We start from the raw sequence: 14,256 nt of genomic DNA on the forward strand, positions 1-14,256 counted from the left end.
GAAATTCCTAAGTAAGCCCATTAAAATTTAATTAAATTAAAAATCATTAAAATCAATAGGAGAAGGAAATATATAAAACAGCGTCACGTTTAAAATCGAATCGATTTTTTTTTTCGTAATAGAATTCAACAACACGTCTGATAGTATTGGAGCAGTTGCCTTAACAACAAAACTAATTCATATTATCAAGTGGTTGTTTTCAGCTTGAAATCTACAAATAATCGAAAGTTTCTTTAATCTCGTTTGAACTTCGCCTGACCTTTCTATAATTATAAGAACCGTTAAGCGATAATGTGGGCATCAACGGACAGAAGTGATTCGATTGGACTTCAGAAATTCATTTTAAGAAATTCTGTTTTAGTTTGTATTCGAATCATTGAATTACAGCATCGAAATGGGGCCGCGGATGCATTTTTTGTTAGTGGTTTTTATCGCTGCAATCGCCAGAGAGGCAAAGGTAAGCAAATATAAACAAAAAACAAACTGATTATGGAATATTTGTGTAACATAAACAACATCAAACTCTAATCTTTTCAAATAGCTCACGAACGCCAATGTGATCTTTCGCTTTGAACTGGATTTTCATGTAAAATCTGATAAGTCGACGGAGCAGGAAGATGTTATTAATAAAACTGTAATCTTCAATAATGACCACATCACCGTCAAAAACAATCTCAATCCTGATGAGTCAATAGAAGAAAAATTAACTGAACGCCCGGAGGAGTTGTTGCTGGTCACAACCACCGTTGAGCCCCCCAGATCTATGTCTGATTTTTGGTTGGAAGAGCAAAACCTCACTGGGATGACTGATAAAAAATTAAAAGAAATTGTAGAAGCGTTAACCAAGCTGAATGAGGAAATATCGCCAGTGGTAGGGCGCAGTGACTTTGGGTCATCTAAGGTGAAGATAATCACACGCTATTTGAATATTTTGGATGCTTCGGCGGCCGAGGCGCTCAGCTCGAACACCACCAGCTCCGGCAATAAATTTGAATATCTGCGAAAATTTATAAAATTAGTGGACAAGTTGAAGGAGCCCCCCATGGGAGTGAATGGCGGGGAACGCACGATGGAGTATCTGATACTTAAATTAGCGCTGGAAAAATATCAAATCGCAAAACTGCAAGCTGACGTAGAAGAGCAAGTGATTGCGGCCGAGAAGGCGTGGCAGCAGTATCGTGAATCGAAATTGGTTGAAGTGAACATTTGAGAATGAGTAGTAGAATCTCGTTCGGAGTTTAAACCTTGAAGGAGTGATTTAACAAAAATGCGTGAAATTTAATTAAAGCAAATGTAGCGTAGATATGTAATCAAATAACGGTTACTGGTGACCAGATGTTTTCATTAAAATGTAATCTACTGCGGAAATATATTATGTAAAAAAATAGCATACAATTAAAATTATGACTTTTTTTATTCCGACGTATTATATACCTAAAAAAAGATTATTACAGTAACAGACTAAGCTAAAGGCATTTGTTTTTACGAAATAATGCTGCAATAATTCTCTCTCGTGTCAGGTCTGTAAAATGTGTATATTATTTCCTCTGCTTTTTCGCAGTGAGATGACTAGGTAAGGTTAGGTTGAAGCGGTAGTCCACAGTGGGACACATTCAGGCTCATGGCCCACAGTGATGCCACGTGGGGAACTAGCCCCTATCCCTCCTAAAACCAATGTGTACTTTTCAAAAATCTTATAAGATCCTTAATTCTGACAGAGCCGACATTTTCCAATTCATTAAAGGATTGTCTACCCAAAATGGCGAGTCTAAGTCTGAATAGAGCAGGACAGTGACGCAGAAGGTGCGGGATCGCTTTTTCCTCTTCCTCATCAACACAAGTTCTGCAAAAGTCATGTACTTGTGCACCCATCCTTTGGGCGTGCCTACCTATTAGGCAATGCCCCGTTATGACTGAACTCAGTGTGCTAAGACTGTGTTTATTTTGGCTTAGCAAAGATTCTGTGCGTTTAGCATTGAGAGTTGGCCACAGTTGACGGGAGCTTTTGCAGGTGGCTTCATTACGCCATCTTTCGTTTGCTTTCCTTACTATTTCTTCAAGGATGAGTAACTTGTAAGGGTATGCCTATGTCATTGTCTATGTACTCATCGGTCAACTTGGTGCCGAGTCTCGCTAGGTCATCGGCTCTGCAGTTACCCTCAATGCCGCGATGGCCAAGAAGCTATATTATCCTTAAGCAAAATGACTCAGCCATCTCGTTAAGAAATGTGCGGCATTTCATGGCTACCTTGGAGGTTTTCGACTGTTTTGTGAGGGGTTTTATCGCAGTGTCACGGATTTCATTATTGCCATCAGTTCAGCCTGAAAGACACTACAGTAGTCGGGGAGCGGGAAACTGAAGTACATATGTAGATCCCCAGATGCTCGGAGTAAACACCTCCGCCCACCCTTTGAGCCATCTGTGTATATATGGATAGACTCGTCCTGTCTTACATCGTCCCGTTCCTACTCTTCCCTTGAGGGTAGGAGGGTCGTGAACGTTGTAATGGCAAGTGCACCAATCCGGGAACCTCCGAAGTGCCAGCCAGGATTGTGCCCTGACCGTAGCTCTTTTTCTTACAAAAACCAAGCCATAGTTATCGATATTGATAGTTCTCATGCTGCTGAAAACACACCCGATGCTGCGAGTTGAAGTGATAAGGTTCAGTTGGGATTTTAAAACTCTCTCTATTAATTGCAATTTTTTTAAATACTTTTTCTTAATATTTAAAAATTTTACTTTCGAATGAATTCCAATGGAATTGCCGGAGAATTTCAATGAAGTTGACTTGGAAGTGGATTATTATTATTATTACTGATTCGCTGTTTGTGCATTGCGACCTGAAGAGATCTATTGTGCAGCCATGTAGCCTACCTGTATTCAAACAGTTTTAGGCTGGTAATAAATTCTAAAACTGCTGTAGGCTTAATTTCTACCAGGAGGGAAAGTATTCTGGAGGTAGCTTTGAAGTCGTGGGCAGGCAAATATTTCGGTGACAGACCATGGGCGTTACAGCAGTGCTCGGCACCGTCTCACAAAGCTCGAACGAACTAAGAATGGCTAAAAAACAATGGCTCTCAAATTCACTAGACGCAAATCCGATGGTTTTACAGAGCAAGGTCCGAACTAAAAGATTCACTAGTCTCGAGGCGCTGAAAAAAGCCATTGTTCACGAGTGGGCCAAAATACTTGCAAGTCACATTCGGGCAGTTTGCGATTCGTTCCTAGACCGTGTGAAGGTCATAGTCAAGGCGAAAGTAAATTTATTCTCAATTTTTTATTATTTTCACACATTTTTTACTTTTGAATTGAATAAAAGTAATTTCCCAAACTAAATTTATGACCTTTTTAACTGGTTACACTTCGAGTGCCGGACCCTGTACTTATATATTCTAACTTAATTTGAACTTAATTTAAATGTAATCTTTTATATTTGATTCAAAAGACTAAGATATAAGAAAGAGTTTATTTCATGTACAATGTCATTTGTACTGTGACTAAAAAATTCGTTTACTGAAACATCGAGTCGTTTTATTTTGTTGGTCATGTACTCTTGTAACTGGTTTAGTTAAAACCTCCCTTCAGTATATAAAATTGGCGGTTACACCCTTTGTTGAGTTTTTCGGAAATCGAGGGACTTACAGTTTTAAGTCGCCTCCGAACGGCATGGTTTTTTATGAGTAGCTTTTTCATGGGACACAGGAAATAAACTGTGTTTTCTATTCCCTTTTAAGCTTTCATAGAAAATAGGAAACAGATAAACTCTGATTTGACAAGAAATAAATGCACGCCCAAGAAGAAAGTTTTACTTGAGTGTTTTTTGCGAGGTGTTGACTAGGAGAATAAAACATTTTATTGTGTTCTTAAAGGAAAAGGGTTAGGTTTTTCTCTGAGGTAAAGTTAAATAAAGGCAATCCAATCAATCAAACATCTTTCATAAATCACAAACTCGGCTTTTCAAGCACTCTGATTCTATGGGTTAGCTTCTATTCTTTAAATATGAAAAGGAATAGCTCTCAGTTGCATTTTCCATGTAGATGTAGCGACGCCATTTACGCTATCATTTCCCAAACGCATTTGCCACATAAAAGTTAGGGTGAATATGAAAACAGAATGAGGAAAAACCAAAACTTAAAAACCAAAAATGTTAATCTGAGCAAGTTTCGTCTTAAATATTTCTTCAACGCTGCTTTCCACCCACACAGTCTGTATGGCACCCACTCACTCGCCTAAGCACTGAATACATGGGAACGTCTACCTCGGCATCCACTGTAACACCACACCATCCCCACTGTAGGTGTAGCCCTTTCGTCTCTTCGTTTCTGCCAAGTGCCAAGTACTGCTATGGACTGCATTAGTTTTAAACATTTGGTGGGCAAAGTTGTGTTGACTTCATATCGACGCGACGCTTCGTAAGAGTAAACAACCACGCATACATACATACACACATATTGGTTGCAGGGAGTCTCTTGAAGAGCTGACTAAAGCGTCCGAAAATGGTTCAATAGCTCGGTGGGGGGTTGGAGTTGTTTACCATCAGTTGGGTTGTGTAGGCGAATTGGATATTTTCCACTTATTTATAGTTAACATGACAACGCTATGGCTGCGTTGGATTATTCTGATAGTCTCTCAGTTAGCTGCACTCGTCTCGACTGCATTGACATTTGTTTATTTTTAATTTTGGTGAAAGTTTGGGGACTGGTTGTTCTTTAAGTACGCAGTAAAGCAGTTCGTGAATGCATGCATACATAGGTACATATGTACATACATACATATGTATGTATATCGATTAATGCTGGATATCTGGTTTGGGCATATAGCCCGAAATAAATAAAAAATATCAAACTCATATACATACATACATACATATGTATATAGTTGGAGCTCAGAGCGCGTTCTAAATCTTTTTACAAATTTTAGACTACAAGGCAATTTTTCCTAAAATGAATCCATTGGATTCTCACAGAAGTCACAACGACTTTGTTATATATCCATTTTAATGTTATTTGCTAGAATTTTACTATTTCATCCAATAGCCCTCGCCATCTTTGAGTGAGCTCCATAGAAATACGAGTATCATTTTCTTCAACAATAAAATATATACTTTTCAAATGCAATCTCGCTCAGCTGAAAATGTACATATGTTCAATCAAATAACTTCTAATTGTTAACTTCAAATCTACACTACATTTCCCAAATTGGAGTACACAACTCTTCGCGATTTTTATATTTTTGTTTTATTTTCCCAAAGTAACGTATTTGCCATATAATTAACAATTATACTTTTTATAAGCGCATTTATGGGTTAGTTAATATTATTTATACAACTATCAATAAAATTCGTTTTAAAAATACTTTATAAACGGTGGTTAAGTTTCAAGGGCCGGTGTTGATTTTGAATAAAATACAATTTTTTTAGGAAATTATTATAATTTCTCTTTATTATGATAATATTGGTATAGCTCAATTACGTATAGAACAAAATATCGGCCAAATGGCCGCCGCGGCCTCGGCAGCACACCTCCATCCGATGGTCCAAATTTTCGATGACGCTGAGGCATAATTGAGGTTATATACCGTTAATGTGCCGAATTCTCTCATCCTTTAGCTCTTGAATTGTTGCTAGCTTATCGATGTATACCTTTTCTTTCAAATAACGCCAAAGAAAAAAGTCCAACAGTGTCAAATCACATGATCTTGGCGGCCGATTGACATCGCCGCGACGTGAGATTATTCGGCCATCAAATTTTTCGCGCAAAAGAGCCATTGTTTCGTTAGCTGTGTGACAAGTGGCACCGTCTTGTTGAACCACATATTGTCCACATCCATATCTTCCAATTCGGGCCATAAAAAGTTCGTTATCATCTCACGATCACAGTAACTGCCTGACCGGCCTCATTTTGGAAAAAATACGGCCCATTGAAAAATGTCAAATGAAATGCAGAGAAAACTTGACGTTTAGGTGTGGTTCACATTCAACATCGACCCTTGAAATTTAACCACCCTTTATGATAGATACTGGATCAATTTCTTTTAACAGCTAAGTGATATTTCTAAGATTGTGATTTATATGGTAAGTCGATGGGTTGTTTGCGTTGGAGTCGACGGGCTCGCATGAGTTCTTGTGTAGGAAGTACATTTACTTCGTTGTTGCAGTGTATTTCTATCGTTGCCTGATACTTTCTGCTGACCTTTGTTATTTCTTCTTTGATTGTGGTAATGTCCAGTTCTCTGTGTAAGTCGTGATTTGACATATATCGGCGTGCACCAGTTATTATTCTTAAAATTTTAGATTGCTGTCTTTGTATAATATTAGTGTTGGATTTTTTAGCTTTTCCCCATAGTTGTATTCCGTAAGTCCAGATAGGTTTTATAATTGTTTTGTAGATTAAAACTTTATTATACAGAGCCAAAGCTGAGTTTTTGTTTAGCAGCCAGTAGAGTTTTTTTTTATTTGGTCCTTCTTATTTTTAATGTGATGCTCCCATAGTCGTTTGCTGTCTAGATGTATACCTAGGTATTTCGCAGCTAAGGATGTAGGAATAGGAGTTCCATTTATGGCGAGGTTTTTTTTTAAGAAATTCCTTTTTGTTGTGTATATAATCTGCTGCGTTTCCAGAGCATTTATTTTAATATTTCACAAGTCGATCCATTCTTTGGTTTTGTTAAATATTTGTCGGATATTTTCTGGTATGTCAGCAGTGTACATATTGTAAAGCAGTGGTTCGAGAACGCTACCCTGTGGAAGTCATGCTGTAATTTTTCGGCGTGCAGAGGTATTGTCGTTAAACTTAACGTAGAAGTGTCGATCCGATAAGTAACTTTCCAGTAGCTTACATACATATGTATTAGGGCGGGTCGATTTAAAAATCGCTCATTGCACTGTGAAAATCGTATTCTAGGGATCAAAATAAGAAACTTTGCCGAAGGAACCATACCTCTAAAACGAATTCTGATGTCCCCCAACTTGGGTCGAACGAAAAATCTCACTTTGACCCATTTAGAGTGCTCCAATCGAGTCCAAATGTATGACCGACCCCACTAACTTTGGACGGCCGATCCACCCATGCCAGTGGCACAACCCCTGGAACTCCCCTGGGGAGTTCCCCATACAATCATTTCAAAATATCACCATTTTTGGCCTTTACATGAGAAAAGAAACTAAAAAGTTCGACCCAAATTGGGGGACATCAGAATTCGTTTTAGAGGTATGGTTCCTTCGGCAAAGTTTCTTATTTTGATCCCTAGAATATGATTTTCACAGAGCAATGGGCGATTTTTTTGCCTCCCCACAAATCGTCCCGGCCTAATATGTATACTGTTTGGAAGCATTAGTTTTAACTTAGTGATCAGTCCTTTGTTAAATGCTTTTTCTAAGTCCAAATAAATGCCAACACAAAATTTATTTGCGTCTAGCTCACTTAATATTCTATGTGACACTCGGTGTATTTTTTCGCTATTTTCCAAACCTTCGCAAAATATTTAAGCCTAAGCATAGCGTTAAATATGTTGCGTATGTGGGTTATTGCGCGAGATGGTAGTTTTTTTAATATAAGTCCTGTGATTTGGTTAAATCCAGGGTTTTTTTTTGGTTTTATATCAGTCTTTATAATTTTTGGATTTCTCGTGTAGTCACCGGTCTTAATTTATAATCTTGAATATGAGTTTGCTCTGATGCAAACGGAAAGATATTGGGAGTTGGAGAGCTTGAATGTATTTCTGCGTAATAATCTGCTAGTGTTGCTGCCTTTTCTTCATTCGTTTTTGCCCAGTTTCCGTTCTTCGTTCATTTTTTGACTATACATATCTTGTCATCAGACCATTTTTATACTAAAAAAAACAAAATTCTAATTACAAGAGGAGATCAGATTTTATAGATAAAAAAGTTAAGTTATACAAAGGTCAGGGCAATTGGAAATATTCAGATTGAAAAAAAATCGAATTCGTTCATAAATTTGAAGTTTTTTCGCTGATGGTGTACTTAAGGAATGTCGGTGGTCTAGAGCTCGAAAATTTAGGGTATTTTCAGGCCTTTTTTTACAATAAAAAAATGAAAAACGATATTTAAAAATTTTAGGCTTTTTATTTGACTCTTTTGCATACAAAAATGGTTTTTTTTTTTGTTTTAATAATTTTAACCCTTTGGGGAAGAAGCCGCTCGACGGGCGAGTGTCTCTGAGGACGAGAGGTATTGGAATGCGCAGTAAAGAAAATAAATACGTTGTTGAAATGCCTGAGTGGATTCCTCATTGCACGGATTTTACTTCCACTTGAAGGAATAATGCCGTCATCTTCCGTGTTATCAGATTCAAAGTAATATCCGTCAGAACTCTCACTATCTAACGTATCATCTCTAGATCGCTTAGCCTTCGAGCGTAGGATAAAATATAAAATATATAAAAAGCCTGCTGGTTCCTCTGGAAGTGAAATTCGTTCTCCCTCTACCGTCGACTCACATCGTAAGTTTACATTATAAGGAAGATAAGACTTCATCTCTAATGGCCCCTAATGTCTTTGAATGAAAAAGTGACTCTTTTATTATACCTATGCGAATCTTATAATAATAGGATTCTACTACGGGCCATTGATGTTGTGAATATATTAAAGTTTCAGATGATTCGGTTGAATAGTTTTTTTTTGTTTTTTTTTCACAGTATATTCTTAAGATACTTTCGAAATATCGAAAAAACAAAGAATTCTTAAATAAAATTCTAAAAATTTGAAATAATTTCGCCTGATCATCAAATACTTAGATGCTTAAGACTCTTAAAATACCTATATATGTATGTATGATATGTACATCTGTTCTTGAATTTTTAGGTGGAATAAAAAATTTTGAGCATTCTTCAAAAACCAAAAAACAAAAAAAAAACATTTTGGACAGTGTTTGACGAACTCGCTTTTGTGTTACAGCCCTTCAAAATTGAGGTAAAATACGATAAGGCTATACCTATATTCTTCAGTACCACTACGACCAAAATGTAAAGCCAGATCAGTCAGCCAAAAAATTGTGTGCTGTTTATAGACCCAATACTCGTACATACAAGCCAGTCTATCTACAGAAACTGCAACGAATTAAAAAAAATTAGATTAACAAGAAAATTCTGCTGAAATTAATATACTTCCAGGACAACATAAAAACAAACGCAAAAGCAAACGAAATACACCACAAAAATTTATAAAACCATCGATTCAAAACAAATATGATTCAACACAATTTAAAAAATAAGACGATACTCAAAAAAACTAGAAGTGGCCGTAATAACGGTAGTTTGCACAGTACACTTTTACGTCAAAATACAATTTGATATAACAAACGGTGGAATACCATGGTGTTTTGTGGATTTTCATTCCATCATTTTAATTAAAATTAAAAAACAAACAAAAAATACGAATGTCGACGATGCGACACGCTTTGGGAAGCAAATCGTTTAAAATGGTGATGATGTCATGGAAATCATGGAGGCTGTTCTCAAAAGAAAGTTAGCCGAGAATAGGGACCAAGAAGGTTTTGCTGTGTAATTAGAAGCGACTCACCCACTATTGCCCACAAACACTCAATTGGAACCTCTACCAGATGCCAGATGTATGCCTTTTGGAGTTCCAATAAACTGGATTGATCCCATTGTGCACGAGCCGTCAAATGGTTATGCGAGTGTCAATACTTTTTGCGGCTTTACGAAGAAACACATAAAGAAATATGTGTACAAAAGCGTTGCTAGTGCACAAACTCCGCTGCCACATAGTAGTAACATTCCGTTAAAATGTGTGACTCCAGATACAAAGACAATGACATTAGCTTAATGAATTAAACGGGTGGTTTTTTCAGAGCCCGCTCTTTTTCCACCAAAAACATCTCAGAGTTTTATTTGATATGGAATACATGAAATATACATACATTCTTTTTTGTTACATTTTTTTCAAGTACATTTAACCCATAGGTGATCAATGTCTTTGACAACCCCTAGTGAAATTTTCCAAGGAATCTTTTTGTAGAACATATTAATACCTTTAATACCCAGTTTAAGATGGCTTTTGAACAATTATTGAAAAAATGGATTGATTAGTCACATAACGGTGGGACTCAACGGGTTAAAATGTTCTACAAAAAAATGTATCATTGAATTTTACTAAAAGTTTTCTAAGACGAAATTTAAGAAAAATCAATATTTGTACTGGATTTACCATTTTATTTAATATGGCATTTGATCAGTATTGCGAAACTTTAATACACTGTACAAAAAATTGTGGCTCGGTAGACCAAACCCAGTTGGGGTATTACTATTCTCTTTGTACTTTCATTTACAATTGGCTTGGCTTGGGCCCGAAGCGACGACCTGAAAATTGTCGCACTGTGTTACCGACCAAATGGAAGCAGGCGATCGACCAGAGGTGATCAGAATTGGCGAATACGAAGGTTGTTGTGACAAGGCCAGGTAGCACAAATCGTTAATGCCGCGCCAGAAGCTCCATAAGCTGGATAGGAGATTCTATCACTTACGCAGTATAATCTCAGAGACCAACGCTTTTTGAAGAGTTTACAGATTTTTTTGAACATGAGCTGGCTAACCCCTTGTTACCCCTGGAATCATGACCCTATCGCTTTTTGAAACGTTCGCAAATTTTTCTTGATGTCACAAAAATTGCCTCTAGAGAGACTTGTGAAAATTAACTGATGAACCCCTAGTTATCCTTGTTACCCTGGGAATCATGAGATTGACTTCAAAACAGCGCATATTTTATCTATATCAGTTATATGTTTGTATGCATAAAATGAAACTGAAAAGGCATTTGATTATCTAAATGAAGCACTTGAAAAAAATGTATTTACGGCTTATGCACACAGCCATGCATATATACTGGCATATAAATTTGTAAAATCACATAGAAGAAGACAAAAATCGTCAGTGAATCATAGTTAGGGTACCCTGAGTGTGCGCTTCCATATACCTGATACACAGGGTGGACCATACAGCGTTTGCTTTTTGAACCACCTATTTTGTTGAGAATGGTAACACAAATGACATGTCAAATGTGTTCATAATTTACTTAAAGTTTGACATTTACGACATATTGAAAACCTATTTCCAAAGTGGGAGTCTTCTTCTTCTTTTCTGATTTTCACATCGGCGAACCATCCAGAGACGATTGATGCTTTAAAACACGAAATCGAAGTTGTGCTTAAAAATTGGGTTGATCGAATGGCCTACTGTAAAGTCAGTCGTGGCAGTCATTTGAACGATATTATTTTTCATTCATAAATGATAATGTTCAATCTTCAAAATAAAAAAAAAGTTTGAAAAAATATTGATTAGTTTTATTTTATAGCCGATTCAAAAATCAAATTTTACATGGTCCACCCTATACAATATATTTCGTTTTTGGGTGTGCACTTTATGGTTATTTGCACTCGAATACATGCATATGTAAGTACCTTTACACATGCAGGATTATAATAAATATATGTATGTAGATAAGGCTATGTGCTGTGGTTCATGAAGAAACATCTGCCGCATCTGTTACCGTCTACAATGTTGTTGCTGCTGTTATTGTCTCAACGTATTTTGACTCCGTTCTTGCTCGTTCCTCCCCTTGTGTTCAGATAATTCCTGTTAAGTCTGTTAGGGGTGTATTTTCTCAGCCATACATACATATGTAGGTATAAAGATCGTTCCGTAACGTATTTTTCGTGCAACCACCGGTTCCAATAGCGACGGCAAGTAATCGTGGCACATACATACACATGTACATATATAATTGCGACAACAAATAACTTTATAAAGGGCTGAGTGTTAAATTTCATTTTTGAGTATTTATTATGTGAATACATGCATACATAGGCACATGTACATGTATGTATGTACATGTGCATATAACTTTGTATGTAAAAGGTTTTCAGTATAAATAATATTTACCGCATTATACCAAAATATAAATAAAGTAGTCGAGCTAAAATCATCATTTTTATTAGAACTCATATACTCGTACAAAAATCAAAGTCGGGTCGGTTATACTTTAGTTGTGTTTATTAAATTTTACTACATTGTGACCAAAAAATTCGATCCTAGTCATTGTGGAACTTGAAAAGTATTGTGAATTGAAAATAAGTTACGATTCGTTTGCTTTCGTTAGTCTGATTAGCGTATCTCGTAATTTTCTTTCGTATGATTTTCGAACGTTGCACGGATGTGATGGTTCGACCCTTCTTTAACATTATGTAGATTTACCAGCTATTTAAATATACCTATGTATGTATTTCTACCAAAACCAGTCAAAATGACTGGTATATAGGAAAAACTGCTTATTCTGACTTCCAGTCTTTATCCACTCCTAAAAAATACAAAAAAAGTTGAACAATATTTGTTGTATCGGAACGTCCCAGATTTACTATATATCGGGCAAGGACTGCCACTTCAGCATCACTCCTCGCACATGTATGGGGAATGTTTCTGCTGCTATAACAACAACAACAACAACTAATCTAAACAGATAGTCTATGAGAATGTGAAATATTTTCTCCTGTTGTGTTTTTGTACAATATATTCAGCTGTTTATAAAACGATACAAAATGTATTATAAAACGATACAGTTTCAGGTAATTTCTTTAGCAGCTTTATGAATTTTTATGTGTTTATGCTTTGTACTCTGTATAAGCACTTTTTCATTTGGTTTGCTTTTATAAACGGTTAGTGTGCATCTATTGGATTGATACAACAAGGTTGAGGAACGTGGAAGTTTTCGAAAACTCCCTTTTTTTGCACATATTGTTCCAAGCAACGAAGTATTTTTAGATCTTAATTTTAACGCCAAAGAAATACTTTGGTATACGTTTCAAGAAGTTTCATTACGACAAACTCGCTTAGGAGGTTGGTGCATTTCGAGACTCGTCTTTTTGAAGTGAAAACTTCTTTAGAATCGTTGGGAGTGATTTGAGACTCGATGAAACGAAAAAGCGACACTACGAAGCGTTATATGTTGATATACGTATATGTGTGTGACTGCGTACTGCTGAGCCACGCTAGTATAGTGAGTATTGTAGTAATGCGCGCTTGCGTATTACGGAGTCACGGTGAGCGAGAAGGCATTATGTATACCTATACTACACTACCTAATACTTGCTTAGACCAAGCGTCCTACAAATGTTTGTGTGTATGTTAGTACGTACGCGTTACGACGCTCATAATAGAAACCGCGTGTGCTGCATTGCGTCCGTATTTTTATATTCGTAAATATTTTCATTTTTAGATATTTACCGCAATTGCAGGCGGTGTTGCAATATACCACAATCAAAATGACGGTGCTCGTATTGTAACTCCACAGATAGATCTGAATGCACAGCAACTAGAATCACTGTCTTTTCAGCTCTCTAAAGTGGGAGAAATATGTGCATGCGAAACCAGATTGAGCATTGGAAAAACAGTTTTAATTGTGGCAATTTAAATTTCACCGAATCAATCAATAAATAGCATCACAGAATTCATTCAGGAAAATTTAATAAAGTATACACTAGAAGTATCGTGGATACTTAGAAAAGATTACGATAAAGTTCCAATGATTTTAAGTGGCGATTTTAACGTAAATTTTGCATTGGACACAGCAGCGGTTCCTTTAATTGACTTTCTCAATACAACATTCAATTTAAAAATGTGTAACAATCGCACTGAATCGACAACACGATCAAAAACAACAATTGACGCGGTATTTCAAAGATATGTTGATAACATCGAAACCAAAGCATTTGTATCTTATTTTAGTTATCATAAGCCACTCGTATCATTTGTTGAAATTGAAAACATTGAGGATGAATAATAATAAAATGAAGAAAATAAAATATGAACTTTATAGCAATATAATAATGAACCTATAATTATCGCGCTCCTAATGCTGCTTTCGTCTCATTCTCTCTCAGTTTGTTTTACGAAAGGTTTCACTTCTATCGCGTCTAACCGTTAGACTGGTATTTTTTTTTCTAAATGCGGTTAGCCACATTTCGTCTCTACTTCAGACGCCAGCCAAAAATGTATGCCAAATTTATGTGGTTTGTTTGGTATATACGAAGTAAATCTGTATCTGGCCTTTTCTGGAAACAGTTGCTCATCCACGGCAATATGAGCTCCCGGTTTGAAGCAGTTTTGACTGTTTTCAATAGCTTTGTCCCAAACTGCTGAAACTAGAGCATCCGCCTGTTTGCAAACGTTGACTCCTCTGATTTCTTTTATCGAAACGAGTGTATCGCAGAATCTGAATAAAATCCC

The 14,256-nt window shown here is 36.5% G+C and overlaps 1 protein-coding gene across 1 annotated transcript; it reads left to right on the forward strand.

Annotated features, from left to right (window-relative positions):
• The first annotated feature begins 372 nt into the window (after window positions 1-372).
• LOC129249215 (uncharacterized) lies at window positions 373-1,401 on the forward strand. Its single transcript, XM_054888904.1, has 2 exons — window positions 373-457; window positions 542-1,401. Exons 1-2 carry the CDS (start codon window positions 395-397, stop codon window positions 1,208-1,210), a joined length of 732 nt encoding a protein of 243 aa, XP_054744879.1. The 5' UTR covers window positions 373-394; the 3' UTR covers window positions 1,211-1,401.
• The last annotated feature ends 12,855 nt before the right edge of the window (window positions 1,402-14,256 follow it).

This window comes from Anastrepha obliqua, chromosome 1, assembly GCF_027943255.1.
Source record: "Anastrepha obliqua isolate idAnaObli1 chromosome 1, idAnaObli1_1.0, whole genome shotgun sequence".
Lineage (NCBI taxonomy): Eukaryota > Metazoa > Arthropoda > Insecta > Diptera > Tephritidae > Anastrepha > Anastrepha obliqua.